Raw genomic sequence first — 25,994 nt, forward strand, 5'->3', positions numbered from 1 at the left:
CCAGTGGCATGACAAAAAAGCATAAAAGATATGTGAAGGTTGCTAGACCTCCAGATATCTAAGAAAATATTGCCAGGGATCGGAAGGCAACTTATTGGATTCCATGGTAATGTATGAGTAATTACAAAACTGCTCTATTAACATAAACATGTATTGCAATATTCCCTGTGAAACAACTTGGTATTTTTTGGAAACATGCAATTACTTTGACTGCACTACCATATAAGATGTTGAAGAATAGAATATTTCTTTCCTTGGGAAACAGGTAGCCAAACATCATTAAGTGAAACCAAGGTCAAATTGTATTGTATGCGGCTGTGGGAGGGGTGGGAAGTGGCTGAAAGCAGGTAGATAAAACATTTATTCCTAATGACTTACCTTCAGCAGAGCAGACCAGAAACACCATGGACATCGGCACAGCAATTTTAATAATTGGCTTCGCTGCTCTTGTTGCAGCCTTCCTCCTTCTGGTAATTGGACTTGTGTACTCTGAGCTGATGAATTCAGACATTCCTCGTGGGGTTGCAAATAGAGGGAAACTGCACATGGTTCATGGCTTGTTTGTTGGCATAGCAATTGTGGTAAGTATCTACAGCATCTATGAAATTGTTAATGCTTATTATTTGTGTGGTCGCTTCATGTTTTGCATTTGTTATAATTAACTTAAATAATTAAATTCACTTAGTCCTTAGTGTAAAGGATAATGCCTCGGCTTGTGCAAGAGGAAGAAAAAAAAAATCAACTCTACTCTTTTAGGCCCTTGTCAAAGATTGCTGTCCTTTGTTTGTCCTTCAGCAACTGATAAAGCTTAGATCAGAGACATTCTAGATAAGAAATCAAATGTAGAAAAGGCAAGGTCATGTGTTCCCTTTCTTTGATGTTGTCATAGTAAATATGGTCTCTCAGAGAGAATAACTTTCCCTTTGACTTTACCTATCAAGAACACATTTTTTTCCCCCCGTTTGAAACCTTGTCTCCCACTCGTGGTAAGTCTGTGGTTCCTCTCCTATAAAGGGCCGGATCCTACATCGCCTGAGTATTTGTCATCAGATCAGCTTCATCCGATGGTTTGTGGCCTGTTTCCTGACGCGCTTAAATCCAGTTCCTGCGGGCCTGCGAGTGAAGAACTTGAAGTTTTCTGAGGTCCCAGTGCGAGTCTATGAACCCACCACTGTATGTGACGGCTTGAGACGAGGTCTTGTGTATTTCCATGGAGGAGGATGGGTATTGGACAATTTAGGTATACAAAGTTCACATCATCTACTACTACTACTACATACTGTAGAAATTATATTATGTAGAAAATACACTCTTTGGTGCACTTTAAACCACAATTAGTATAATTTGACTATATACATGAGAGATATATTCACATACATAATTTAGAAGTTTGTAAAATAATCATTTATGCATGTAAGCACACCTATAAACTGATGTCGGCATTGTTTTCCTGCTTTATTTCTAAATTTAAGTGATGAAAACAAACCTTCATAGCGTCAGAAGACTTGTGACTTTATTTATTCATGTGTTCTCTAATGTTAGATCATCTATTAAAAGACGTATCACTACATTTGAGGATAAAGTTCCTCCCTTGTGTATGAATTCTGGCATTGGACAGGCTATTTATTTTACATTTGGCTCAAAGACTGAACCATAAATTTGTCGATGTTTTACTTAATTGTGGAAAGAAAAGGGAACAGAAAGATGAGTTGAGTGTGCAGTCTCTTCCACAAACTATTGTGTTTTTTTTCCCCTATTAATATACTCTATGTTAATGTGTCCAGGTTGTGTTAAAGTCTGGTTACTTTATATGCTGTTGGGCAGCTCGATCTTTAAAAAGTCACCACATATTTTGAAGAACCCCGCATTTTTTAATTAAATTATCCGCAAAGAAACCAAAAAACAAAATTCACCCAAGCAACCAACTCTCATGTTAGAAATACTTCAAATAACTACAAAATTGTACTTAAATATAGTACTGTCCATCATTATCATTATAATATGCTCTCTGAATACACAAAAAGAGACAAGTGTAGGTAGAGAGGTTGTCATGGTGCTCACATATCTTCTGCTAACTGTGATGCCCTGCTAATTCTGAACAGATTCTGTTGATGAAGTCTGTCGGCACATCGCCAAAGAGTCGGACACCACTGTGGTTTCTGTTAGGTACTTAAACTTTTCAATTTACATAAATATTCCTAAAATGTTTTGTCTTCCAAAGAGCCAGAATTCAACATATTGTCCCTCCACCTTCCCTCTCACCCCTCTCAGCTACCGATTAGCCCCTGAGCACAGGTACCCTGCCCAGCTGGACGATTGTGAGACAGCGACGTGTCACTTCCTGTCTGTGGCTGAGGCAGAGTTTAGCGTGGACTCTCGCAGAGTGGCGGTCGGAGGGGACAGCACTGGGGCTAACCTGGCAGCAGCACTGTGCCAAAGGCTGGCGAGGAGAGAGATCGGACATCTGCCGTTCCCCTGTGCTCAGGTCCTCATCTACCCAGCCCTGCAGATGGCAGATTTCAACCTGCCCTCATACCAGCAAAATCATGCTGTGCCCATATTGTTTCGTACCCGTATGGCGTTCTACTTCCTGCAGTACCTCAATGGGGACATGTCTGTGTGCCAGGATGTGTTGGAAGGCATCCATGTCCCCAATGAGCTCAAGCCAAGCTATGAGGAGTGGCTTTCCCCTTCCAACCTTCCTCCTGAGTTCCTCGCGCGGGGTTACGATAAGCACCCAACCCCAGAGTATGATGGGGTGGTGTATCACGCAATAAAAGCTGGTTTGGAACATGAGGTTTCGCCTTTACTGGCGGACAATGCTGTCATTCAGAAAACCCCTCCCACCTTCATCCTCACCTGTGAGTATGATATCCTGAGGGACGATGGGATTCTATACAGGAAACGACTGCTGGACTTGGGAAAGGATGTCACCTGGCGACATGTGACGGGAGGTTTTCATGGCATGATTAACTTCTTCAACCAGGGCTGGCTCAAGTTTCCCTCTGCAGTGGAGGTTGTGGATAGTGTCGTTGACTATATGAAAACACTGTGAAGATCATGTACTTTACTCAACTTTCAATTTTGTTTTATACTTAAATAAACAACACTTGCCTAAAGTGACAGAGTTTTCTTCTTCATTAAAACTATAGTGTTCACAGAGGGCAAAACTCCACACACATCAATAAACAAAACCTATTTTATTCCAAACATGGAAAGTAGCCTGAGGACACAAAGTCTGAAAACTATTTCTGGCTCCATTTTAACAATATAGAGTATAGTGCTAAAAGGTAAATGTCATGCCCTAGTCTTCGGGAATGTATCTCTTTTTAACACAGATGTAAGACATCTCCCATGTGCCTTCTCTTTCAGTGTTTGCTGTATCCATAGCAACAGAGCTCTTCTATTTCTCCTCCACTGCCTATGCCACTATGGAGCCAGGTGAATGCACCTACATGCTAACTGTTTGACTAACTAACCATGTTCTAACAGGACTTCAGATTTCCCTGCTTAGGTACGTCTGGCACCAGGTAAAGCATGACGCAAACTGGGACGGCGCAGGATAAATGGTCAAACAACTGCTGGAGGATCGAGCAGAAGTATGCAAACAAAGTGCTGTTAGGCAACTGGGCGGACAAAAGACTTCAGGTAGGCATTGTTTTCTGCTTATTGTATATTTAAGTTTGATGCCAGGGTCCAAATAAGATGTTCTGATTTAAGCATATTGAATGTGAGAATACGAACTATCTAGGCCTTTTCTCGCTGTGGATCTGAAACATAATGCCGTACCAGTGGCAGCTTGCCAAGGGTTTTGTAGCACCTCAGTTGGTAGTCAAATCTATAGCAAAGTGATTAGGCAGCCTCAGTTCAGCTACCTCAGCACAGCCTCCTGTTGGGAAAGGCTAGAGCTGGAGACTAATTGCATCGACGTGAGGTTCGGCCACGGTCTGCTGGTTCAGGATCTGAGAGGAGAAATGACTTAAGAAACACTGTACAACAGTGCGGATCGATGGTGAAGTGTGAGCTTTGCTGATCGTTGCGCTAGGCTCATTGCTCAAGTCCCTGTATATCCCCTCTCCTCACTCCTCTTTGCGATGTGTGTTTATTCCTTCCGACGCAGTTCACTCGAGAGCCACAGACAGCCAACAGCACCAACCGTGTGGACTACCGCCCCCACTGGGACTACAAGCCAGACGTCTCTGAGAGAAGATCTGCCCTGCTGAGAGCTGAGGTCAGCCTTTAACTGCTCATTCACGGCATTAACACCAATTGAATGCCTGTCACAACCCTGCAAGTCAGGGCTTTCTCCTCTGGGTTGTGGCCACTTCTGCATATTATTGACGGCCAAGATAAAGGTCTGTGATAAAACTCTTTATGAAAGCAAGTTTCTGCTCAGACTCAGCAGTCATGAAAAATGTGTAACATCATCAGTCCTACTGTGCACTTAAAGGCTAGTTAGAGCAATTTGCTGCTGTCACATGGTGAGCCTCTTGAATATTATTGTAAAAGAACAGATCACGCCCTCTATATCTTAATCCAGTGAACGCTAATGTCCAGGCTATGTTGAAACTACTGTGTATTGTCTTCTAGGGGCTTCCATCCAAGCTGCTATTTGTCCACAATGGACCCCAATCCTCTCATTACTTGGTCACGCACTATGAAGAGAGCTACCAGCGTAAGCACACCAATGATTTGCCCACTCTGCGACCCTGTCATCCAGACAGCCTGACATGGCAGCTCGAGAGGTCTGACCGGTCAATTTCTGGTAAAACCACAGTTTAAAATGTCATACCACAAATTCCTGAAGGTACAGATTGTACGTAGAAAACTACATATTAAACCATCCCGGCACCCCTGTGAGTATACGGAAAATATACTTCAGCGCATTCAATTTTGTATGGACAAAACATATCAGCAGGGCATGAACAATTAATTCTGGGTGGCCCCAGATGCGTTTTATTGTTCCAAATCAGTCACCAGTGTAATTAATGGCTGCAGTAACATGGTGGTTAACTTTCTCTTCTGTGTTCCTTTACAGCCCTTCCAACCAACTCCGGCCCGCTGCAGTCCATAAAGCACAATTTGAAAAAGCAGCAGTCACACCTCCCGTCACTGACTGTGTACAGGTCAGCATACCAGAGGCACCCACTTAGTGCCTTCTGCCAGAGCCGCTTTGCCAGGGCTTCACGCATGCTCTCCAGCCACCTCTACGCGGCCAATCACAATAACAAAGACCTAGATCTGAGGCAGCGATCACTACTACAAATCCCAGATCATTGTTTGAGTCAACTTCCACAATCACAACAGGCTTAGAGGCTCTTGAATTGCTTCACATGCTGCTTGTTAATTTAGAAGTTCTGCTCAAAGTGGTGCTGCTGTGTGGGTCCTCTGTCGTATTAGTCAGCAGCCCGAAAAAATTGAACAGAGCAAACCATTTGGGAAATCAAAAGGAATTAAAAAAAATTAAACATGATTCTCATTAGGTCGCTGTGAGGACTACTGTGGGTTTACTGTGTGTTGTGTGGTGAGTAGTCTTTATCACTGTTTGTACTGTAAATATGAATATGTGTGTGTGTCTGTGTGCAAGAAGGAGAAAGGACAGGGCTATAAATTATGTCCACCCTTCCAGAGGATAATTACTTGCAAATTCTCCCCCTCTCTCTGCACACTTTATATCTGAAACTCAGAATGGGCTGTTATTATTACCCTAGATACACTGTGTTGGAAGAAAAGAGAAATAAATAAAACAAGTGTTGATGCCAGAACTGACCTGGGTATTGAGGCACACAAGAGGCCATGAGTCAGCTCAGGCAACATCTGAAGGGACGTGTCTATCTCTCATTCCATTAGGTGTTTTGTTACAGGGGATCAAAGTGTTTAATTAGGAAGAATCAAAGATGCTTATGTTTGACGGTCAACCATCTGCGTCTGCTTCCCTTTCCCCCGCCTGCCTGCTGCCTTCCAGTGCAGCTGAAGCCCTTCACCCACTGTTTAGCTAGTTAGTCACTCGACAGTGCTGCTGATGCCTGCAAGTCACATGGCGCCTCTGTGTTGTTGGAAGCCTCGAGCTCAAAATGTCTCACCCAAAGCACTGATGTGTTCGCCTCGTAAACCACATGATGGTGCTATAGCAGCATGTCACTCTTTTGAATCCGTCAGTGTATCTTTGAAGTCCTCAGCGTTACAGTGAAAGACATGATTGTAAATGAGCAAACAATGAGGGATTTATTATTTGTATAATTTTTATGCACATTTCCATTCTTAATGTAATTGCTCAACAATACAAGTGTTTAGATCGTTCCCGTGTTATTCTATCATTGGTTATAGGTCACACAAGTACTGGAAAAGACATTTGGCTTAATTCATTAATTGTGGAATAATATTCAATGAATTCCATTCATATGTGTCTTTGATGTTTATAAAACAATAGATAACAAAACAAAGAGATTTAGCTACAATGAACAAAGACTCTGCACAATCAAGATTAAAACAAACACATTTCATTCTGGCCACCAAAGAACTGTAAATAAAATTATAAAAATAACAGCAGTATCGGAAGAGTTACAAATGCTTTTAGAAGCCCACCTATTTATATTGTATGACAAACCCATTTACAGCCTGTCATATTTAAAGAGCAACTGTACATAATTGCATTGTATCCACTGTGTTAGTTATACGTGTGCCCTACACAATGGAGGAGGGTGATCGATTATCACTATATTGCCCAATCTTCGTAATGTGTTAGAGTTGAATGAGCTCAATTACTCTGAGACTTATTTATGCACTATCTAAAGAGGTTAAGCATCTGGAGTGATATAAAACTAAGTTAATGGCAAGAGGGAGTGGCAAATCAAAGAAGCAAACAATTTACATGGCAGCACATCCTGCGTAAATCTAAGCAAACAGTAGTTTGACTACCATTAGGAGTCTAATATTTTACATCTGCTGCCAGGGACCTAGACATTAGATACACATATTTCTTTATGCAATACCCGATCCAAGAAAATAAAGTAGTGTAATAGTTTAAGAAAGGTGGTATCAACAACACCTCAAATAAATGACAATACAGTGATTACAATTGTGCAGGAACATTTGTGGCTTAAACTTGGGCGAAGCAAAACCCACTCAGTCAACAAGAAAGTTGATGTAAAGCATGTTCCTGTCGGTATACTCCATCACCACCTAATCTTATCATTGATGGAAAACGGAATCCTCCTTACACACTGGTCTGCCGAGGCTTCTTATCAGGGAGTGAAAGGACAAAGGGGAAAAGCATGCCCTTCGCTGCAGAGAGGACACTCAAATTCTCATCTTTGAAACCTGGAGAGATCTCATCAGCGTCGAACCTCATGGTGAACTGGCGGCTGACACAATAGGTTGTGCCATCCATGGTGACACACTGGAAGGCAGGGCAGCGCTGAAGCCTTTTGGAGCTGCACTCGTACCACAGTCGAGCCACTGTATGGTAGCGGTACACACTGACACCCAGCAGTGGGTTAACATCAAACCGATACAAAAATCTCCCCACAGCGACCATATCTGCGGTTCTGTCTTTGCTGCCTATTAACAGACTTCGCCTCCAGATGTTGGTTTTGGGGCTGTAGCGCAGTAGTATATATCTAAGAGTTCCCCCAGAAACAAAAAGCTCTCCACTGCACACTGTGACGTGGTGTGCCACAGCAAATGTATCATTAGGCAGTGGAGCCACAAATGTCCATCTGTCCAATCGTGGGTCGTAGCGCTCCACTGAGGAGTGGCACTCCCCTCCGATAGCGTAGATGTAGCCGTCCAGTGCTGCCAGTTTGCAGCGGGGCCTGGCTTCATTCATAGGACTGATCTCCTTCCAAATTAATGTCAAAGGATTGTAGCAAAACACTCGCTTTGAGGGTGTCATTTCTCTGTCTGTGCATTGGCAGCCCACTGCCACAAATAAGTAGTTATCCATTGTGCACATGGCAGAGGCTTTAGAGATGACCTCCTGTGGGATCAGGCAGAGTGTATGCCAGGCGTCTTTGTAGTGATCATAATAGTACACTGCACTGGACGTCCTTCTTTGCTCTGTCTCTGCTGTCTGCCATCCTGTGTTCCTCGCCCAGTCTTGAGGATCCATATCTGCCACCATGACAAACCTTCTCCCTCTCATTCTCTGCTTCTGGATTTGCTCCCGCTCACCAGCCATTAGCCGCCCATAAATGTTGGGGTCCCTGATCACCTGGAGGTAGTTGTCTGACATGACTCCCAGAGCTGCTTGCTGCACAGAGGTCTGGCCATGTTTCTTGGCCAGACACAGCGTCTCCAAACAGTTACCCAGATCGAGTTTACTCTTCAAGCTTTCCAAATCTGAGCCGTCGAGAGTTTTTGCTGGAAGGTGTAAAAATGCAGCTACAGTCTCTAGATCTGCCAACTCCTTCACATTAAGGCCTTTGCTGTCTGTGCAGTGAGGGATAATAGGGTGAGCAGAGATGGAATCATTGCTGGTTGGGGCCAGAGAGTGAGTCATTGGAGTTGAGGCACTTGTATTTAGAAAGGGGATGTAAAGCTCAGACTGCTCTGCTGCAGACAGATAGCTCTCCTTGCGTAGGAGTACAGGCCTTGCGGGGTGCCTCAGTTTGAGGCTCCCCAGCGAGGAATCCTCAACAGTGCTTTGTGGTAAAACCAGATCACGCATGATGATGGGGCTCAGAGAGGAAGGAGATTCTGTGAGGCTGCTGCAACGACTTCCAACCTCCGATGGCTGTGACTCAGAGTTCCTCTCATACTGACCCAGCACAGTGTTTAAATCAGTAACAGAGTGAGAAGAAGATTCAACATAGTAATCATATATCTTTCCACGCACAATCTGGTCTCCTGTTTCCTCCAGCACAACGTTAGCTTCCTCCACTTTGATCTTTGCCTTGGAGAGGAAGCTGGAGTAGGACCCCTGGTGCTCCAAGTCCTGCCTTAACTCCCTGCCCACACCCACACTGCCCTCCAGCTTCTGCAAAAAGCAAGGGGAGCGGCGCCCCGTTGCACTGGCCATCCCACTCTCAGTGGGATGAGGAAGGTTCAAAGCAGATCCAAATGAAATATTACTGGTAGCAACCTCTGCCTGCTTCTGATGAGGGAGTATCTCTCCTTTCATGCTGACATTATATGACATATCAAATGCATCCTCACTCTTTTCAGCTTGGCATGGACGAGCTTCTACCGGTGTCTCCTTGGTGCTGTCAGATGTCAGGTCATCAGTGGTTAAGTCCCGGTGCAGGGGTCTGGATCGCTTGCCCCCTTCAGTGGTGCCATGTTTTGGTGAGCTCTGACAACGTAGTGTCGTCTTGCAGTTTTGGCAGGCTGCATTTTCTGGCTCTTTGTTGTTTTTGACAGACAGCTGAATTTTCTTTGCATCCCTGGAGCTGTAGAACCTGTAGGCCCATGAAACCAGCAGCACCGCAGCCACAGAGAGACTCAGTTTCAACAGCAGCTGCATGTCGAACTGGATTGCCAAATGCTCTGCAATGGGCATAGCTGTAGCCGTGATGGCGTCAACGATTGGTTGACTGGTCCTATTGAATGTTATTGTCAAAGCGTCTCAGTTGACGGTAGCATGCTGTCTGGTTTCATTGTAAAAGAGCTGCTGTGATCTGATGACTGTGCCTCTTCGCCCAAAGGATCAAGTGTAAAATGATACCTCTCGAGATAATATTTGCATCACTGGCTCTGTCGAGGCGGGGCACTGCTCATGCAACACCTGTGGCAAGTCAGATGCAAATTCAATAACAACACGCATTGTACGTAAATACCCATAGATCAATATTTGGTTATGTATTTTGCTGACTCACCCAAGCTTTCCCCGTATGTATCCAAACTAACTTTCTAAATACACTCTAATGATAACTTTGTTTGAGCTACGTTGTTGCATCTTTTGCTCTGTGTTTACGTGAACAGGAGTGCTTCGATTCAATATCTAAAAATGTCCTAAAAACATTTTCATAGATATATCATGCTTCTCAATTTGCTCAAACAAAGAGCTCGAGCTGCAGGAGGAAAACATGGTTTGAATAAGGGCTGGGGAGTTAGGATAGGTGACACGTATCAAATACTTAATAACCAGGATACATCTGTTTGCTCAGCCATGCCACTGATCAAAGGTCCTTTTCTATGCTAGTGCAGATGCTAAATTGACTCTCTCTTAAGATAGGCTGAAGATTGCTGTCTAACAACAAAATGTCAGTAACTTGATATTACAAACAGAAAGAACTGTAAATAATACAGATAACTGTCTGACCCAGATGGAAAGAGTGTCTACAGAGAAACCTGACAGTGTCATTCATGTCTATGTACAATACCGAGACGCAAACATACAGCTGCGTCACACGGGAGCCATGTCTCGCTGCCAGGCTGTCATTTGTGTTGCTGATAACACACTTGAGAGAGTCTGCGGTCAACAACAGAACACTGTTTATTTTAACATCCCCTCTGTGGAGCATTCTGAAGGTGCGTCACGTGGAGAGGCACACAGAGGGTGTATCAGGTGTCCGAGCAGACATTGGTACCGTTTGGTCATCCGATAGCCAAGCCTGCGGACGACATAAAGGAAACCGGATTCTGCAGGCATGATTGACTACTGAATAATTGACAGATGTGCCAAAGAGGCTGCTTCTTATCCTCTCCATTGATCCCAGCTCAGGTTAACTATTCAGAACACTGCTCAGAAAAAAACATGACAGTCAGCCATGTGCATTGTTGTGTTACACTTTCACCTCTTTCTTGCTTGTGCCGTCCGTGATAGGTATGCAACATGCCACTGAACAAGAACAGAAGGCAGAAAAAAAAACATATTTCAAAAGGTGTTTTCAATTTTCTTTTCTTGTAAACCTATGGAGATTAGTGAAGCATGGCAGGCAGAGGAGGTATGTGGTAAAAAATAGAACTTAATATTTTGTGACCATCACCTTTTTTTTCAATTTGTTATGGAAATAAAATAATTTAATGAAGCTGAGGCAGCTCAAACTTTATATGTAAGAGTCATCCAACCATCTCACAAATAAAACTAAACAGCATTGACAGAATAAAAGGTGCAGACAGAAGCTAGCTCTTGTTTTCTCATTGATGTTCTTATAATTAAGAACGATTACTACTGAAGGCAACAATTACATGCTTCACATACATGGTGCAGATGGGAAGTCTTTCTCTCTGGATAACAGAATATTTAAGGCCATATATTTAAAAGGGTCATACTTATTGCTCGTTGAACTAATCTTATGAATTGTAAGTTACAGGAAGTGTTACGTACTGTTAACTTGGGGACATTTGTAATACACACACAGGAAAATTGACACAAACAAAGTTATAATGATTACATAATATTAAATAAAGACAATTTGCACATTCTCTAATGGATTCAGAAAAGGCAATAGAGCTGTTTTTCTCTCTTGAATGCAAAGTGAGTAAAAAAGCACAGTAGTGCCTCTTGAATCAAAATTAAAATGATAGCTGAGTTATAATGCTATACAGTGAGTGGACAAGCATTCGTGCCTTTTGCTTCCCTCTGTGGCAATTAAAAAAAAATTCAAAACGCATTTGACTGTCAGTTAATAACGTTTGTGCTATGCAGCTCTCATCTCCAGAATGCATGAATATGGATTGTACTTTGGCAAGGTGAGCCGATATCCCAAACGGATGTCTATCCTTTATTCAACTAAGCTTTAGGAATCTCCCCTCTTACCTCCCACCTGCTTTAAACCTTAATCCCTTAAAACATGTTGTGTCCTTAGAATAGCTTAAATTGCAATTCTTGTGAAGTCCAAAAAATGAAGGATTACTCTGCATTAAACCACCCTTCAGTGTGTGTGATAGAGTACACACTGCAAAAGCGGTAACAGCAATGTCAGAGGAAGTTATGTTGGGGTCAGAACAAGCAGAAATATTTGAAATGAAGAGATTTTTGGAGTTTGCCTGTAATTGAGAAGGCATTCAAGTATCTCTGTCTCTAGGCAGACTGCTTTTCAAGTTTCCCTCATATGGTTTGATTGTAAACAACTCCTGCAACAATCTAGATATGCAGTAGTGAGCAATATTAGATGTCACCTGTCTCAAGCATCAAAGACGACGCACGTGTAAATACTGAACATGTCCAACACAGTGTTATAAGTAAAGTCAAGGCTTGTAAGTTTTATCATCTCTCCATTTTAATACAGGTGAAATGAAACAAATGCAACAACCCTGTTTACACACACTGCCTAAAGTGAGCACCTCCCTGGAATGGCGGCTAACATGATCCTACTAGTACTGTAGATGTCTGGGTAAGAGTTACGTATTGTACACAATGTAGGTCACTTAAGATAGTATGTTACAAGTGAATAACTGGATTACAGGCCAGTGACAATGAGTTGCAGTGCTGTCAATTGCAACACACCGAAAGGAGAAATAATCTTCAAACGTCACATGCACCACAACCCCAAAACAGCAGACATATGTTAGATTTTTTTTTTTTTTTTTTTACTCTGTCCTTGGAGACCTGCCATATATAAAAAGCCCAAATGAGTAACAGAAAGGCTGTTAATGTTTCTGTCCTTTCAGTCAAGATTTATCTCTGAGAACAGTGTTGAATGAAGTACAAACAAAGGTGGAGAAGTGTAAACTCCAACTATATCAGCAACCATCCCACACCATAACCCATATAACCTCTTTAATTATTTTCAATATTTACACTGATGTACACAAAATACACTCAAAAAGGAGATTTTTTTTCTAGTTTCTTAATGCATTTAAATCCTCTTGTACATTCCGAGCGATCAGAAAAAAAGCAATAATTGTATATCAATAAAAAAAGAATGTTCTCTTGGAGCATCTGTGTTTGTTCCCTCGTGGTTTGTCAGCTTGTTGCTAATCAGGTGCATCCCAGGACATGTAACAGATGAGGAGTGGCGCATCCTAAGTCAGTTCCACTTTTCACATTTCAGTCAACACAATGACATTTAGACTCGTCAAAATAAAATCCAAATGCTTTTTTCTTTTTTCCATTTCAACTCAACTGATTTTATTGATCAACAGGCAGACGTGGGACAAGAAACAAAAAAAGGTGTAACTGGGCAGGGCTATATAGGAGGTGGTTATTGTCATGTTCATCACGTTGTTCTTTTGATAATAATATCTTGGTTATTATTTTATTACAAAATAAAACAGTAGAGCGCCATCTTGTGATGGCACTGTTTCCTGATCGACTGACGCATGGAGGGCCTGTTGATGACTGGAGAAGGCTTGCAGGGTTTGTGGAAAGTGTGTGTGCGTGAGTGTGTATGTGTGCTGTTTCTGTGTGGATGTTGTGTAAGAAGGGTAAGTATGTGTGTGTGTGTGTGTGTGTGTGTGTGTGTGTGTGTGTGTGTGTGTGTGTGTGTGTGTGTGTGTGTGTGTGTGAGAGTGTCTTGGATGAGAGGTTTTACGTCAGTTCCACTGTCACTGTGAGGACAAGTGCCATCCATGTTAATCCGAGCACGTCCATGCGGGAGGCTCCATCTACAAACACCAAAGAAACAGTCAATAACAGACACACTTCCTCATATTCTAAAACAGTGTTTTAATACATTAATCCCCAATTTATTGTTGACCCGCAACACTGTTCAAAGTGTGATTAAGTGTAAAGTAACTTGGTTGTTTTAAAGTAAACCATTTGCATTGTGTTTTTGTTATTATTGTTTTAACTTAAATTGTACTCCTTTTTAAAAAAGCTGTAAAGTATTTTGGTGAAACTAGTTCTTGAACAAACATGTCACTCAAACACTCTCTGCTATTCTAAACTTAAAGAAACTAACAACAGCAAAATAACAGCAAAGTAAGAAAGCGTATGACATAAATAGAAAACTTTATAGAGTGCCCCTCATACTAACGACTAAGAGCAGCTTGTATTGGCGAGCGATCTCAGCTTGTCACTGCTGGACTTGATGATAGTCCTGCTCTGAGAGGATAATAATACCAATAAAACCTTTCTTTGTATACGATACATTCATTATTGGAAAATCTTCCATATGGGGTTCTTTGAAGTACACAATTATGATATACAGTCAAGTCAATTTTGTTTAAATGGCCCAATATCACAAATTGGACTTTACAGCCTCTGTCCTTCGACCTTTGAGTCAGATAAGGAAAAACAGTGGAGACAGAATATAACATAGTACAATAAGAGTCAAGATGATGATTGTAAATACATTTGAATAACATGGCTCGGGGAGGACGTGGACATCTACATCTACAGCCTTTGGTGCAGTTTAGACAAACACAAAGATACTTTTTATTTCACAGTATTTGAAGACAAAATAGAGCCATGAGGAGGGAAACCCTAATTCCTTTTATTCATTCATGCTTTGGACTTGTGGCTGTAAGGCCCACGACAGGGATACTAGATTATGGAGGACGGATCAGCAGAGACAGCAGCTTTATGCTGATATTGTTTACTGTATGTCCGACTGTGGAGCTGGAGGTGCTGTGGGAGGAAAGTTGTGACAGACTGTGGGTGTTTCTCTGCTGACATAAGCAACAGTTTGCTCAGATTGTGCCAACATTGGGACTACGCAGACCATCACAGCCACAATGCGAGTCTGATCACATCGGGGTGCGGTCGCACTCGTTGGAGTCAAATCTCTTCCTGGTAGCGGTTAAACCGGTCAGGTGATTCAGTTTGCTGAGTCTGAATGACTAAACATTGTGTGCTGAGGATTGCATCATGAATTGGATGATAAACAATCGGATCATGTGTTTGCCAGGATTGTTTGTATTAAACTATCAAGGTTTCACGATGACTCACTAATGAAAGTAAATCTCCACAGAACTCTATAATCTGACATTTCACACACGGCATATTCCACTCAAGCCGTGCAACACAAGAGAATAACAAGTGGGTCTTCTCAATAAGTACTTCATATCTTTCTGCAATAGGTTTATCCAACCATAAGATCATCATCTGAGGTCCCCTTCAAGTCTACACTCATAGATGCAAGTCTTCACGCCATCTGTTTGCCTTCAGTTTTTGGCTCAGACCTCAGTGCATTTCTGCCAACCTGAATGTGATCTGGGACTGATTTCAGAGGCTCTTTTTAATAAAGGATGACTCTACCTCAGTTGTGCTGGACATAAAATGCCGGCGGAAAAACATAGCGCTTTCTTTTTTGCACATGACTACTGCTTATGACTTTAAGTAGAAGTTAAGTTAAGTTCGCTGCCTTGACGAACCTCCTTGATATTTCTGCGTGTCTGTGACACATCTGTTTGCACTCCTACCAGTCTGGTTCCTGTCTCTGATCTGACCCGTGCTCTGAAAGACGAATTGAATTAGAATTTTGCACGCCACTATGGAAAGCGACAGATGTAGCATGTCTGCCAGCAAATTAAAATGCAGATTGCTTCATTATGGATGCTGGCTTTTTATGTTATTGTTCTTTTTGAGTCAATGAATAGAAAGTCCATCAGTTTGAGACTTTGTTAGCTGTAATGGATTTCTCTTTATGATTGCACATCCGTGTCTCAGACAAGATGATGCATTGCCCGCAATACCGCGACAACCCCAAACGTGTGATGCTTTCAACAGCCGAGGCTGACAGGTATAGTGCTGTGTGGCAGAAAACATTTCTGTCCTCGATTTCACTCATCTCTTGAATTCAGTTCATTGCCATACTTGACAAGCTGTCTGGGAGAGCGGACGGAATTCTGACAAAGATGAATGAATACAACCCTCTCATGGGAAGTGTAGTTTTCTCGTCTGCTGCAGCCCCGACTAACAGACAGGGGTGGTCCTTCCCACTCGCGTCAGGCAAAGAGTTGAGTATTCAGCCATTAAGCAATCGGCCACGTGTGTGGTGACCTCTTGGGGCCATGTTGTACAACAATTTGACTTGCATGCAAGGCATGTCTGCGCATCCATGCTGACCTGATTCTGTCCTTGCTGTGACACACCTGCTCCTGCGCTCACCGTAGCATTTGCATATTCAGATTTGCATCCCCACATTACAACGAGCACAGACGGGAAAGGTGGGGTGAGAGAGAGAGGAGCACAACATAGAGCAAGAGGAAGAGGGACAGATAGGGTGAATGAGGGAGACGACGAGAGACACGTGACGAGATGTTTTTGAATGTAGGAAAACAGGGAAAGTGAGAAAAAGAGCGAAGCCGATGTCAGACTACGCGACTGTTTAAATCTCGTCTGACTGGGGCGGTTCAGCTTAAAGACAGCGCCGCTTGCCATCTGCTGGGGAAGCTGTTCATACTGTACGCTGGGACAAACATGGGCGTACCGCACAAGGGATTATACACTATGAAATTATACCAATCAAAATCATTTTCAAGTTCATCAACAACAGCTCAAAAACTATTACAATACGTCGGTTTTATTGATTATTGCTTCATGGTAAATAAGTTAGAATCTACATACGGCATAAAAACAGATGATTCACTAATAACTAATAAATGCATACTTATGTAGACCTTATACTTAATTATTCTATTTTATAGCCATTTATGGAACTTGGAGGAAATAAATCGAGGAGTCCTGCTTATATATGGTTCATTTAGTTTTACTCCCCACTATCTAAATTCTGATTGCTATTCCTGTAGGGTCACCTCTCTGATTTCAGTCTTGATGAAAATCAGCCAGAATTGGAAAACATTTTTTACAACACAGCACTGACCATAAGAGTGCCTGTATCAAAAACAGAGATATTGAGCTAGGCTGAAGAGGGAAAATGTGAAATATAAATATGTCTGAAGGGATAGAGACTTAGAATTAGTGAGGGAGAGGGACATGAGGGTGGTGAGAGCGAGCGAGGTTGGCATTGGGAGACAGAAAGTGAGTGTGAAAAGTCAGAGTGGAGGAGAGGGGAGACAGGCAGAGAGATTGAAGTAGAAAGAGAGAGGGAGTGGCAGGAAAAAAGGGAGAGATGGAAAGGGTGTTGTCACAGGCCTGCGGCTTCTCCTGACAATCCCTCATCTTTACATATGATAATCTCAGAAGCCGCAAATGAGCCACTGCTGCACATATGAAACACCAATAATCTCACACTCAAGCAAAAGTGACAAGCTCAGTTAGTCATTGGGAGAGGCTTGTTGCCTGCTGCTACTGAACATCGCCGAAGATTAATCCCGACTGAATCACTCTCACGCGGTCTGTGTGGGGAAATGCATTCAGGACAGAATGAGAAACATCCACCTGTCAATACTTTGAATGTTGAAACTACAGTCTCCCCCAAAAAGAAATGTGCTTTTCTGATCAGTGACACATTGTGTGAACAGACTGCAATGTCGCATTTCCTTTCTCAAATAACATACAGCGTCTCTGGAAATATGATGATCAAGCAATACACCAGGAATGATGAGACGCATTATAATGACAGGACACGCTCAGAGCGGCTGAAACACTTACTGTTTTGATTCTGTGTGTTTTTCATCATGCTTGGATTTTCTGTTGGTGGAGAAAGAGAAAGGTCAACTGAGAGATGAGCAAAGCATTTAGTCATTATGCTATTATATATTACATAATGTTTTTAATGCTACTTCACACTCATGTACATCAACACTGTGATTATTGTCTTATTCTGTCTAACTGTCTCTGCTGTGAAGCTTTGTATGAAAGCTGCTATAGAAATAAAGCTTATTATTACATTATTATTATTATTATTATTATTATTATTACTAAGAGACTGGGTGGCTCACTGAATGAATGTCTTAATAGGAGGATAAAGAGCTGGAGAAGGCAGAAAGACGGGCAGAAAGAGAAAAAGAGAGCCATCTCTGACCGAGGTTGAGGCTTTCTAATGAAGCACAACTCCGATGTTCCTGAAGCGCATGTTAAATGGCACGTCCCCAGTGAGAAACACGGGGCCCGTTAATGGATTTGGGAACACAGAGCACTACACCAGAACAATCAGGACACTTTTAGTAGTAGCAGTGAGACCGGGCAACGACAGCTGTGGCCAGACAGTCTGGGTTTGGGAGAAACAGACTCCACCTTTAATAAGCAGCGCCGATGTCTACCCTGCACACAATACACAAAGTTCTCTGAGGGATAAAGTAATTGCAGAGGAAGAAGCAGGAGGGCTCGCGGCGTATGAGCAACATGCCTAAATTCCACTTTGTGAGCTATTTTTTCGACTTCACATATGAGCAGGTAGAAGCTACATTTACAGCACAACCTTTGGTCTCACTGCAACCGCATTACCATAGCCTGCTCCTCTGAGAGGCGCAGGGAAATTAGTGTGTGCACTCTGCATTTGCACGCTCGTGTTTGCTTGCCCCTGCAAATTTGCATACGCATACATATCCGTGTGTTTCTGCGTGTGTGCTCAGTTGGGTTGTCCACCTGCGTGTGTGTCACTGCCCCGTTCCTCAGTGCTGACTCGCACAGTAATCTCACAGGGTATTATCACTGAGGGTGGCTAAAGATGTACATCATCAAGACGTGAGTGCTACACATCGTCAGCGGAGAGACTCTATACCAAGCCGTCATTGTACTCTATTATTCCTGATGATTTATATTGAACACTTTGCCAAGCGGGCAGAGCCCCCAAATACTTCTATCTCTTAACCCCCGGCAGAGAGAGAAGTGTCTCATCTCAAGGCCACGGGGGACGGTGCCAAGGTCACTTAATCACCATTTACTTCCCCTAAGCGTGAGTGGAAGCAATCTACAAGGAGCAGGCAGACAGATGGGCCATACAAGGCACGTAGCCGATGACACCTGAGGGTGCATCAGGGTGTTAAATAGACATTAGTGCTCTTCCTAGCAAAACCCCTCCCAAGGTAACGCCTCCTTAATGTGGCACTTTTCCCTTAAAGGAGGTTCTTATTAGACCGCCCAGTAATTTGTACATTTGTGATTTACTTTAAACCCTGTTCACAGTCGTGTTTCGGGCGGAGGATTAAAAAAAAAAATATATTCTTTGGTTTCAGACTCGATGATGTAGAAAAATGTTGTCGACCTGACTTACGTTAATCGGGCACTTCAGGGCTGGAGTGCATGTGTGTGCGTGCAACACTATATACAAAAAAATGTATTGCTCATGTTTCTCTAACGCGACTTGACTTCTGTAGAGTACAAGCATCAAAAGCCCTGTTCAGCCGTGGAACGTGCAACATTGCTGTCTTTATCTATATATAGTGACGTCTGATGGGCTTTCAAAGGTCTCTGTTACGTAAATGTATTGTAATGGCTCTCCTCCAACATGACAGAGCCATTATGGATAGAGCTGCAACGCTTGCACAATATCTTGCATCTGCTCTGCACGAAGGAATGAGTAGCACTGCTGAGGGACAATGGGGGGGAAATAATAACATGAAGGAAGAAGTGTTCTTCGCTTATTCAAAGGAGTAAACACCCATTTAGCTATAGTAATACCTATTTGATTAAAACTCTTTCTGATGAACGAGGCTCAGAGAGGGAGATCCCAGTTCTTCCAACAGTGTCCGGAGTAAACAGATCCAGAGGAGCAAGACACACAGATATAATCGAGCCCCGCAAGCAATCCAGCTCCCACACCGCCACCAGTAAATGAGCTACTTCCAGGTTCCCATGAACATGTTGCCTTGGTTTGGCCATTAAACAAAGTGCTTTTCTAACACTGTCAACAACAAAAGGTCCTTTCATTTCATCTCAAGGCCTTTGATGCCAATGCTGGATGTTGGTGTTTAAGTGAAAGCAGTACAAAACGTGTCATTGATGGAAAAGCGACTACATCCCTTGCTGGAGAATGATATCCTCAATAAGTGAAGCCGTAAAAAAAAATTGTTGGGCCAATTAGGAATACAATCTCTTATTAATCACACACTTAGCCGCATTAATGATTCATACCTAAAAGCGGTCACATAAATCTCTTAAGTATTTTTCAAAGATACTGTAGATACATGAAATGAATTTAATTTTCTCTGACATTTAACTGTGTAATTGTAAAAGTGCTCCAGATAATTCTTTTTGGACCTGAGTTGTACAATCACACACACACACACACACACACACACACACACACACACACACACACACACACACACACAAAATGTTTCATATTCATCGTCTTCTAAATAATTAATCAAACTTAAATGTGATTTCGGTTTAACTGCTAGCGTGGTAGCCACTCAAGAACGGGGCCGGGGCGTGTTGCGGGATTGAGCGTACATACCAAAGACTATGAGGCGAGTGTGCGTATCCGTGGAGCCCAGAGGATTCTGGGCCGTGCAGCGATACATGGAGCCGTTGAGCTCAGCCGGCACTCTCTCCAGAATCAATTCCTTTCCATCTCGCTCGGCGCTGCCGTCAAGCAGGCGACCCCCCACTCGTGTCCAGGTGAAGAGAGGCTCGGGGAACACCTCATTCTATCAACACCCAGCACCCAGATGGTACGGAGAGAATAAAAGAAAGAGAAAGGAGAGGGGGGGGGGAGATAGAGGGAAGGGGGTGAGAGGGTGGTGCAGAGAAAGTCTGTGAGTCTCAGCCAAGAAGATTAAGAGCAAAGGATACATGAATAATACAAGCTCCAATTTTCCCCCTAATGCAATGGCAAGTTAACAACATGCATTAATAATCAACACTTCACTTTACAACAGTTTTTTCTCCTCACATGTTTTGAGCCCTCCAGAGAACAACCCCCCCCCCCCCATTTCCAATTTAAAAACATAACCCTCTATAACGCAGTATTTCTTTCTTATCAGCGGGATGACATGTTCATAGATAGCAGGAGGCCACAGTGAGAGGGTGAATCTCTTGTACGAGTCCAAAGTTCTGGTTCTTCCGCCTTCACACAACACAGTCCCTCCACACACACACACACACACACACACACACACACACACACACACACACACACACACACACACACACACACAAACTCGTGTTCTACATTGACCAAGTGTGGAACACTATTTCTAGTCAAGACATATTTTTATTTATTATTATTATTATTTTTTATTTAAACGTGCTATACGTCAAATGTATTATTATTATTATTATTATTATTATTATTATTATTATTATCATTATTATTATTATTATTATTATTATTATTATTATTGTCATTATTATTATCATTATTATTATTATTATTATTATTATTATTATTATTATTATTATTATTATTATTATTGTTATGAGTAGCTTGAGGAGGTTTAGTAATAGTCTGATTGTTGATTCTTGATCCTGATAAACTTTATCCTTCTGGGTAGTCCTTCATTTTAATAAGGTGTGAAGCCAGAAACTAATAAATGATATTAAAAAATCCTGTTTAAGAAGGTTGGTTCCTCCTGTATGTAGTCCCACTGTAGTCTGAAAGCCTGTTGCTGAATGTCATTCACTGTGTTTCGAGTTAATCAGGTAAAATACCGCCTCTGGCCTCCGTGGGCTGAGAATATACTTTTAACACTCACACAAACTTGCAACACGTCCCCTCTTGGATAACATTTAATTAAATCTGCGAGAAGGTTTTAGACATTATTTAAGCATGACTCAAAGCACGACCATCAGTGGACCTCCAAAAAAGCCCCGCTGGCTCGCCGGTCCACTGCTGGTGAATGTGTAATGCCACCGAGGTCCACATACACACACACACACACACACACACACACACACACACACACACACACACACACACAGTTTACAGACACACAATATATCTTCTTTTCTGTTCATTTGATCCACTTTCAGAATAAAAGTCAGTGCAATACATTTCAGCAGAGCAAGCTTTTAGTGCAGAAAAGGGTCTTGAGCCTTACAGCACAAAAAAAAGAGAGCATTATTTGGACATTAGAAGTACTTGACCTACGGCAAGTCGAAGGGAGATATGCATTTCTCAAGACACGAGTAATTCCAGAGATTTGAGACGTGACCCTCGTGACAAACACAGTGAATTAAGTAGGTTTAGTAGAATCAAGGTCCTTCAAGTGCTATTACTAACTATATCGTAGAAGTTTACTTCTGAGTTCATTATGGTTCACTGTGCTCAAGTACAGCTTGATTGCAGAGGTGCGTGAACTCAGACAGCTAGTTTATTTAACACATTCACGGAAATGAATGCCAAGACAACTAATCCAGCTTGTGTGACTTTATCTAAACCCTGTTCGTACCAGTGAAGAGTGCATAAAGAAAGAGCTGATTATGAATATCAGTAGACTGCAGTTTACCCTTGCTTTGTGGTCTTTCAAGCAAAAGCGACTGATCACTATCAGTTGTCAAAATCCCTCTCTATTGACTCAAAAAGTACACATTTTGGAATCGTACCCTGCGAGCAATGTTAGTTAATTTGCTTGGCATGCACCCACGTTGGAATGATATAATTCTCAGATGCCCAAACACTCGAAGGTTCAGACGCACTGCTCTAATCATGCTCGGTGTAAAAGTGCCCGTGACAGCTCGAAGTGACCTACAGCAGTAACTTTGAATCGTCTAACCTTTTAAAATAAATGTTCGTAAAACAGTTCTTTGTTTGAATCATGACATACGGTAGGTTAAATGAGATAATAGATGGAGCCAGGTTGTTAGGAAAAGGTCACATTAAGATAAAAAAAAACATACAAAAACACAAAAAGGGTTGAAGTGAAACCTTCCTGTCACATAACCCCAAGAGCATAGGAGTCCGACGTCAGCGCTGTGCTACTGAAACCATCGCAGTCCTATTCGATCTAACACATAAAGCAATATGAACAAAAAATACATACACTATGATCATCCATAGTATATCCCTAAAACAATAAACCAGAGGGGCAACTGGCATATTTTATTAACGGAAAGGTGGGAGGCGAACTTATCAGTCATGACACACAATCTTATCTACTTGTGAAACCCTGAAGCCTAGTTCCAGAGAAGGATAAGGGAAATTTGCTTTCTGATCAGTCTGCATGCGCCGATGCTGCCAAAGGGCCTGACTGGCTGTGTGCCACAGTCAAGCCTGTTTATAATAACCAATCTTAACACTGTTCAAGGAAAAACTTTAAAAGAATCCGGAGGTCACTGGGAGGACACACACGCACGCATGTACAGTCAATAGCTTGGTGCGCTAAAACCAAAAACAATACAGAACATTATTTTACATGGAGAGGGAAATAAAATCAAAGAACACATTTGGACTTAAGCTTCCTAGAGATTCCTGAAGCAGTGACAGAGAAGTAACAAAGGTGATGTGTGCTTTGGGCCATTAACAGGTACTATATCAGGATTAGCCCTATCTTCTTCACTCGACTGACCCCAGCTGCATGGCTTCAATGTGTCACTCCTGTCAAAGGGATCAGGACCAACCACAGCGCATTCACACTGGGGACATGGCAGGGACACACAACAATAGTTTTGCTGAAACCTATAGCTCTTTCTTTAGGATTATGTAGCAGGAAGCGGCAGAAATGACACCAACTTGCTTAGCATGGTAGCCTGTTGGTTAAGACTGAGAGACATGGACATCACATACACTTCAGTCATTCATAAACAAATTCATCTGTTATTTTATTCATTTTAGCTAAATCACACAGCCTGAAATAAAAATGCAATGTTTGGTATTTTACAGCCTGAATACTTAATCCAAAATGTAAAAATGTGAATCCAAATTTTGAAAAGAAAAACATATTTTTATGAATACTCAAAAAGACTGAGGGAAAGTATGTCCATGCCACTCCTGAAAACAAAGAAACATGCTTAACTGCACACATTCAAAAGCCAAACACAAAAATAAAATGTAAAACCCCATGCACTTACCCCAGGCGGTCCTACCTGGAATCCTTGCACAGTGATGCGCACCGTGTCCCCTACCTTTGCTCTGGTGGGGGACATGAAGATTTTAGGACCCTTAGGAGCAGCTGAAAAGAGAAAAACAAAAGACAAAGAGATGTCAACGTACTGAGCATGGAGAGCAAATCCTGCCGGACACCTGTTTTGTCACAGAGGGAGAGGGACAAATACAATTTCCTGTCAATTAAGGTCATGGGGCGAGAGACGGAGGGACCTGCAGATTCTTTCATCCAAAGGACTGAGCTAGATTTATTCCCCCTTGGAGAGAAAAAGAACTAAATTGGGTAGATACTCATTACTAGAGGAGAATGGGAGTGCACCGGGTGGAGTGTGGAGGCAGTGAGATAAGGGACACTCAGAGAGCTAATTCCCTTGTCTTGGTGTGGACAGCAGCCCCCAGGTGGCTTTCATTTGGACCATCTAAAACAATGGGGCGCAAGCAGGAGAGGGATCAGGCAGATTCTAATATTCTGAGATTGCGAGGGACCGGTGATTGTCCAGCGTGTGTAGTGTCGAGATAAAATGAGTGATTTGCATAACGTTATAAAAAGGTAAGTCATTTCATTATGACCTAACTGCACAGTTTACTGCATTAGGTCGGTATAAGCAGGTTCTGCAAGGCTTGAGATGATTAACAATCCCACGGAAGATAACGGCTCCACACGCTGTGCGGTTCCATATGTTAGACAAACGAAGTGAGCAGCACATGAGACTCAAGCTAAGGGCATCCTATCAATTATGCCTCTACAAGTCCACCCTAGGAGTTCTTCAATTAATTTGATTTGAACTTTCAGTATAAATCACACAGGGTTCTTGTTTTCATCGATGAGTTAAACTAAAAGATGGATAAATAAACAGACAAACGACCTCAGTATTTAGCTATTAATCTGGCAACAAAGTGGCCACTGTGGCTAATGAAGCACAGCCTTTTCTTAGGCAGCCATTGACTACAAGCCTGCATCAGACTAATTGAATAGGAGCTACACTGTCATATCTGTAAATAGGATTGAGCGTGCGGTGTTGCCCATGCAGTGTGTGTCACGTCTAGGAATCTTATCATAAAACAGAAGCAAAAATTGCATAAAAAAATGGAAAGAACTGATATTCAAATGTTTAAAAGATGTTAACAGCACTACACAGTTATTCTACATAAACTAGTCCATTTGTCCAAAACATCTTTCAAATTTAAAAGGAAAACATCCACGTATTTAAACTAGCGAGACAATCATGTGAGCAGTTGCTCATGGCTAAGTGTTGCATCTCATTATGAAGATGGATTTAACATTTAACTGGCTAGTTTTGGCATGGCAGTGTGAAGCACTATCTTTCCACCGCCCACACACTAACGGAAGGGTATTTTTAAATGCTGGTGTCATGGCGTCATATAGAGCTTGCAAGGCATATGGCCGGGGAAGATGATGGCTGATTTCTGGGATTTGCTCCAACAGTGACAGTTGGCATCCTACGTCACCGTCTTTGATTAGGGCAGCATGCCGTGTGACGGACAAGCACAGCTCTCTCTCGGAGGGCGAGGGGCCTCACGGTGCGCGGTCCCATGAGACCGTCACCTAAGACCTCACTTCTTCAGTTTGCAAGAAAGAACCGTTATCACTACAGGGCAGGTCAGAGAAGAAACATCCCCTCCAGAAAAACAAGCGTGCGCCATGCATCAGGTGCGCTGAAGACATCAACAGGTCTGCACAGCCTCACAACAGACTTAAGCAGTTGAAGGGAACCTGTCACTTTAACAGGGTGACTGGTTTCATTGAAAAAGAAAGCAGGAGAGGCGTGCAACTGAATTTAAAAGGCCTGACTGCTGGATCACTCTATCGTGGTAAATATTTTACAAATAGACGAGGTCACCCAAAGCAGGTAGATAAGAGAGATTGGTGAATATGGGATGCAGGTGACAACAGACCCAAGCAACACACTAGGTACACATAATAAATCTATATCGCACAGGCAAACAGACACACACAGACATTTACATACAAATAACCATACACATACATCTATATACACTCAATCCCTCCAACATACACACATAGACACACCTGCACACACACCTGCACACACATACACACACACACACACACACACACACACACACACACACACACACACACACACACACACACACCAAGCATCTGCTCTTCGATTATCAACGGACTGGCAAAGCAATGACGGGGAGATGTGATGAATCCTGGATCCCATCACTGCTGTACAGTGTATGAAATGGAATTCCACTACTTATCTCACGACGTTGAATAATAAA

At 42.4% G+C, this 25,994-nt stretch overlaps 4 protein-coding genes across 6 annotated transcripts in view; 2 read left to right on the forward strand and 2 right to left on the reverse strand.

The window, feature by feature from the left end:
* Window positions 1–404: 404 nt before the first annotated feature.
* aadacl4 (arylacetamide deacetylase-like 4) lies at window positions 405–3,055 on the forward strand. Its single transcript, XM_029430602.1, has 4 exons — window positions 405–581; window positions 1,015–1,240; window positions 2,103–2,166; window positions 2,272–3,055. Exons 1-4 carry the CDS (start codon window positions 405–407, stop codon window positions 3,053–3,055), a joined length of 1,251 nt encoding a protein of 416 aa, XP_029286462.1.
* A 482-nt stretch (window positions 3,056–3,537) lies between these two features.
* cfap107 (cilia and flagella associated protein 107) lies at window positions 3,538–5,313 on the forward strand. Its single transcript, XM_029430728.1, has 4 exons — window positions 3,538–3,648; window positions 4,121–4,231; window positions 4,591–4,765; window positions 5,039–5,313. The coding sequence occupies exons 1-4, from the start codon at window positions 3,538–3,540 to the stop codon at window positions 5,311–5,313; spliced, it is 672 nt and encodes a 223-aa protein (XP_029286588.1).
* Window positions 5,314–6,251: 938 nt separating this feature from the next.
* klhdc7a (kelch domain containing 7A) lies at window positions 6,252–9,499 on the reverse strand. The gene has a single exon (XM_029432329.1). The coding sequence runs from the start codon at window positions 9,497–9,499 to the stop codon at window positions 7,217–7,219; it is 2,283 nt and encodes a 760-aa protein (XP_029288189.1). The 3' UTR covers window positions 6,252–7,216.
* A 2,921-nt stretch (window positions 9,500–12,420) lies between these two features.
* Window positions 12,421–25,994, reverse strand: part of igsf21a (immunoglobin superfamily, member 21a) — a 151,101-nt gene continuing 137,527 nt past the window's right edge. The window contains exons 7-10 of one of the 3 annotated variants that reach the window (XM_029432341.1): window positions 23,741–23,787; window positions 20,133–20,325; window positions 17,384–17,422; window positions 12,421–13,491 (exon numbers count right to left, since the gene is read on the reverse strand). In XM_029432341.1, the coding sequence (XP_029288201.1) occupies window positions 13,415–13,491; window positions 17,384–17,422; window positions 20,133–20,325; window positions 23,741–23,787 (356 nt within the window). In that variant the 3' untranslated portion in view covers window positions 12,421–13,414. Of the gene's footprint in view, window positions 13,492–17,383; window positions 17,423–20,132; window positions 20,326–23,686; window positions 23,788–25,994 lie in introns of all 3 variants that reach the window. The other 2 variants (XM_029432340.1, XM_029432338.1) reach the window with 2 other exon arrangements.

The sequence above is a fragment of the Cottoperca gobio genome, chromosome 5, assembly GCF_900634415.1.
Source record: "Cottoperca gobio chromosome 5, fCotGob3.1, whole genome shotgun sequence".
Classification (NCBI taxonomy): domain Eukaryota; kingdom Metazoa; phylum Chordata; class Actinopteri; order Perciformes; family Bovichtidae; genus Cottoperca; species Cottoperca gobio.

Bases quoted from the DNA above. Each gene is read 5' to 3' on its own strand.
- cfap107 (XM_029430728.1), top strand. From the start codon at position 3,538: ATGACGCAAACTGGGACGGCGCAGGATAAATGGTCAAACAACTGCTGG. The intron at 3,649-4,120 runs GTAGGCATTGTT...CTTCCGACGCAG, and splicing joins GGGCGGACAAAAGACTTCAG to TTCACTCGAGAGCCACAGAC. The intron at 4,766-5,038 runs GTAAAACCACAG...GTTCCTTTACAG, and splicing joins GTCTGACCGGTCAATTTCTG to CCCTTCCAACCAACTCCGGC.
- aadacl4 (XM_029430602.1), top strand. From the start codon at position 405: ATGGACATCGGCACAGCAATTTTAATAATTGGCTTCGCTGCTCTTGTT. The intron at 582-1,014 runs GTAAGTATCTAC...TCTCCTATAAAG, and splicing joins TTGTTGGCATAGCAATTGTG to GGCCGGATCCTACATCGCCT. The intron at 1,241-2,102 runs GTATACAAAGTT...AATTCTGAACAG, and splicing joins ATGGGTATTGGACAATTTAG to ATTCTGTTGATGAAGTCTGT.
- klhdc7a (XM_029432329.1), bottom strand. From the start codon at position 9,499: ATGCCCATTGCAGAGCATTTGGCAATCCAGTTCGACATGCAGCTGCTG.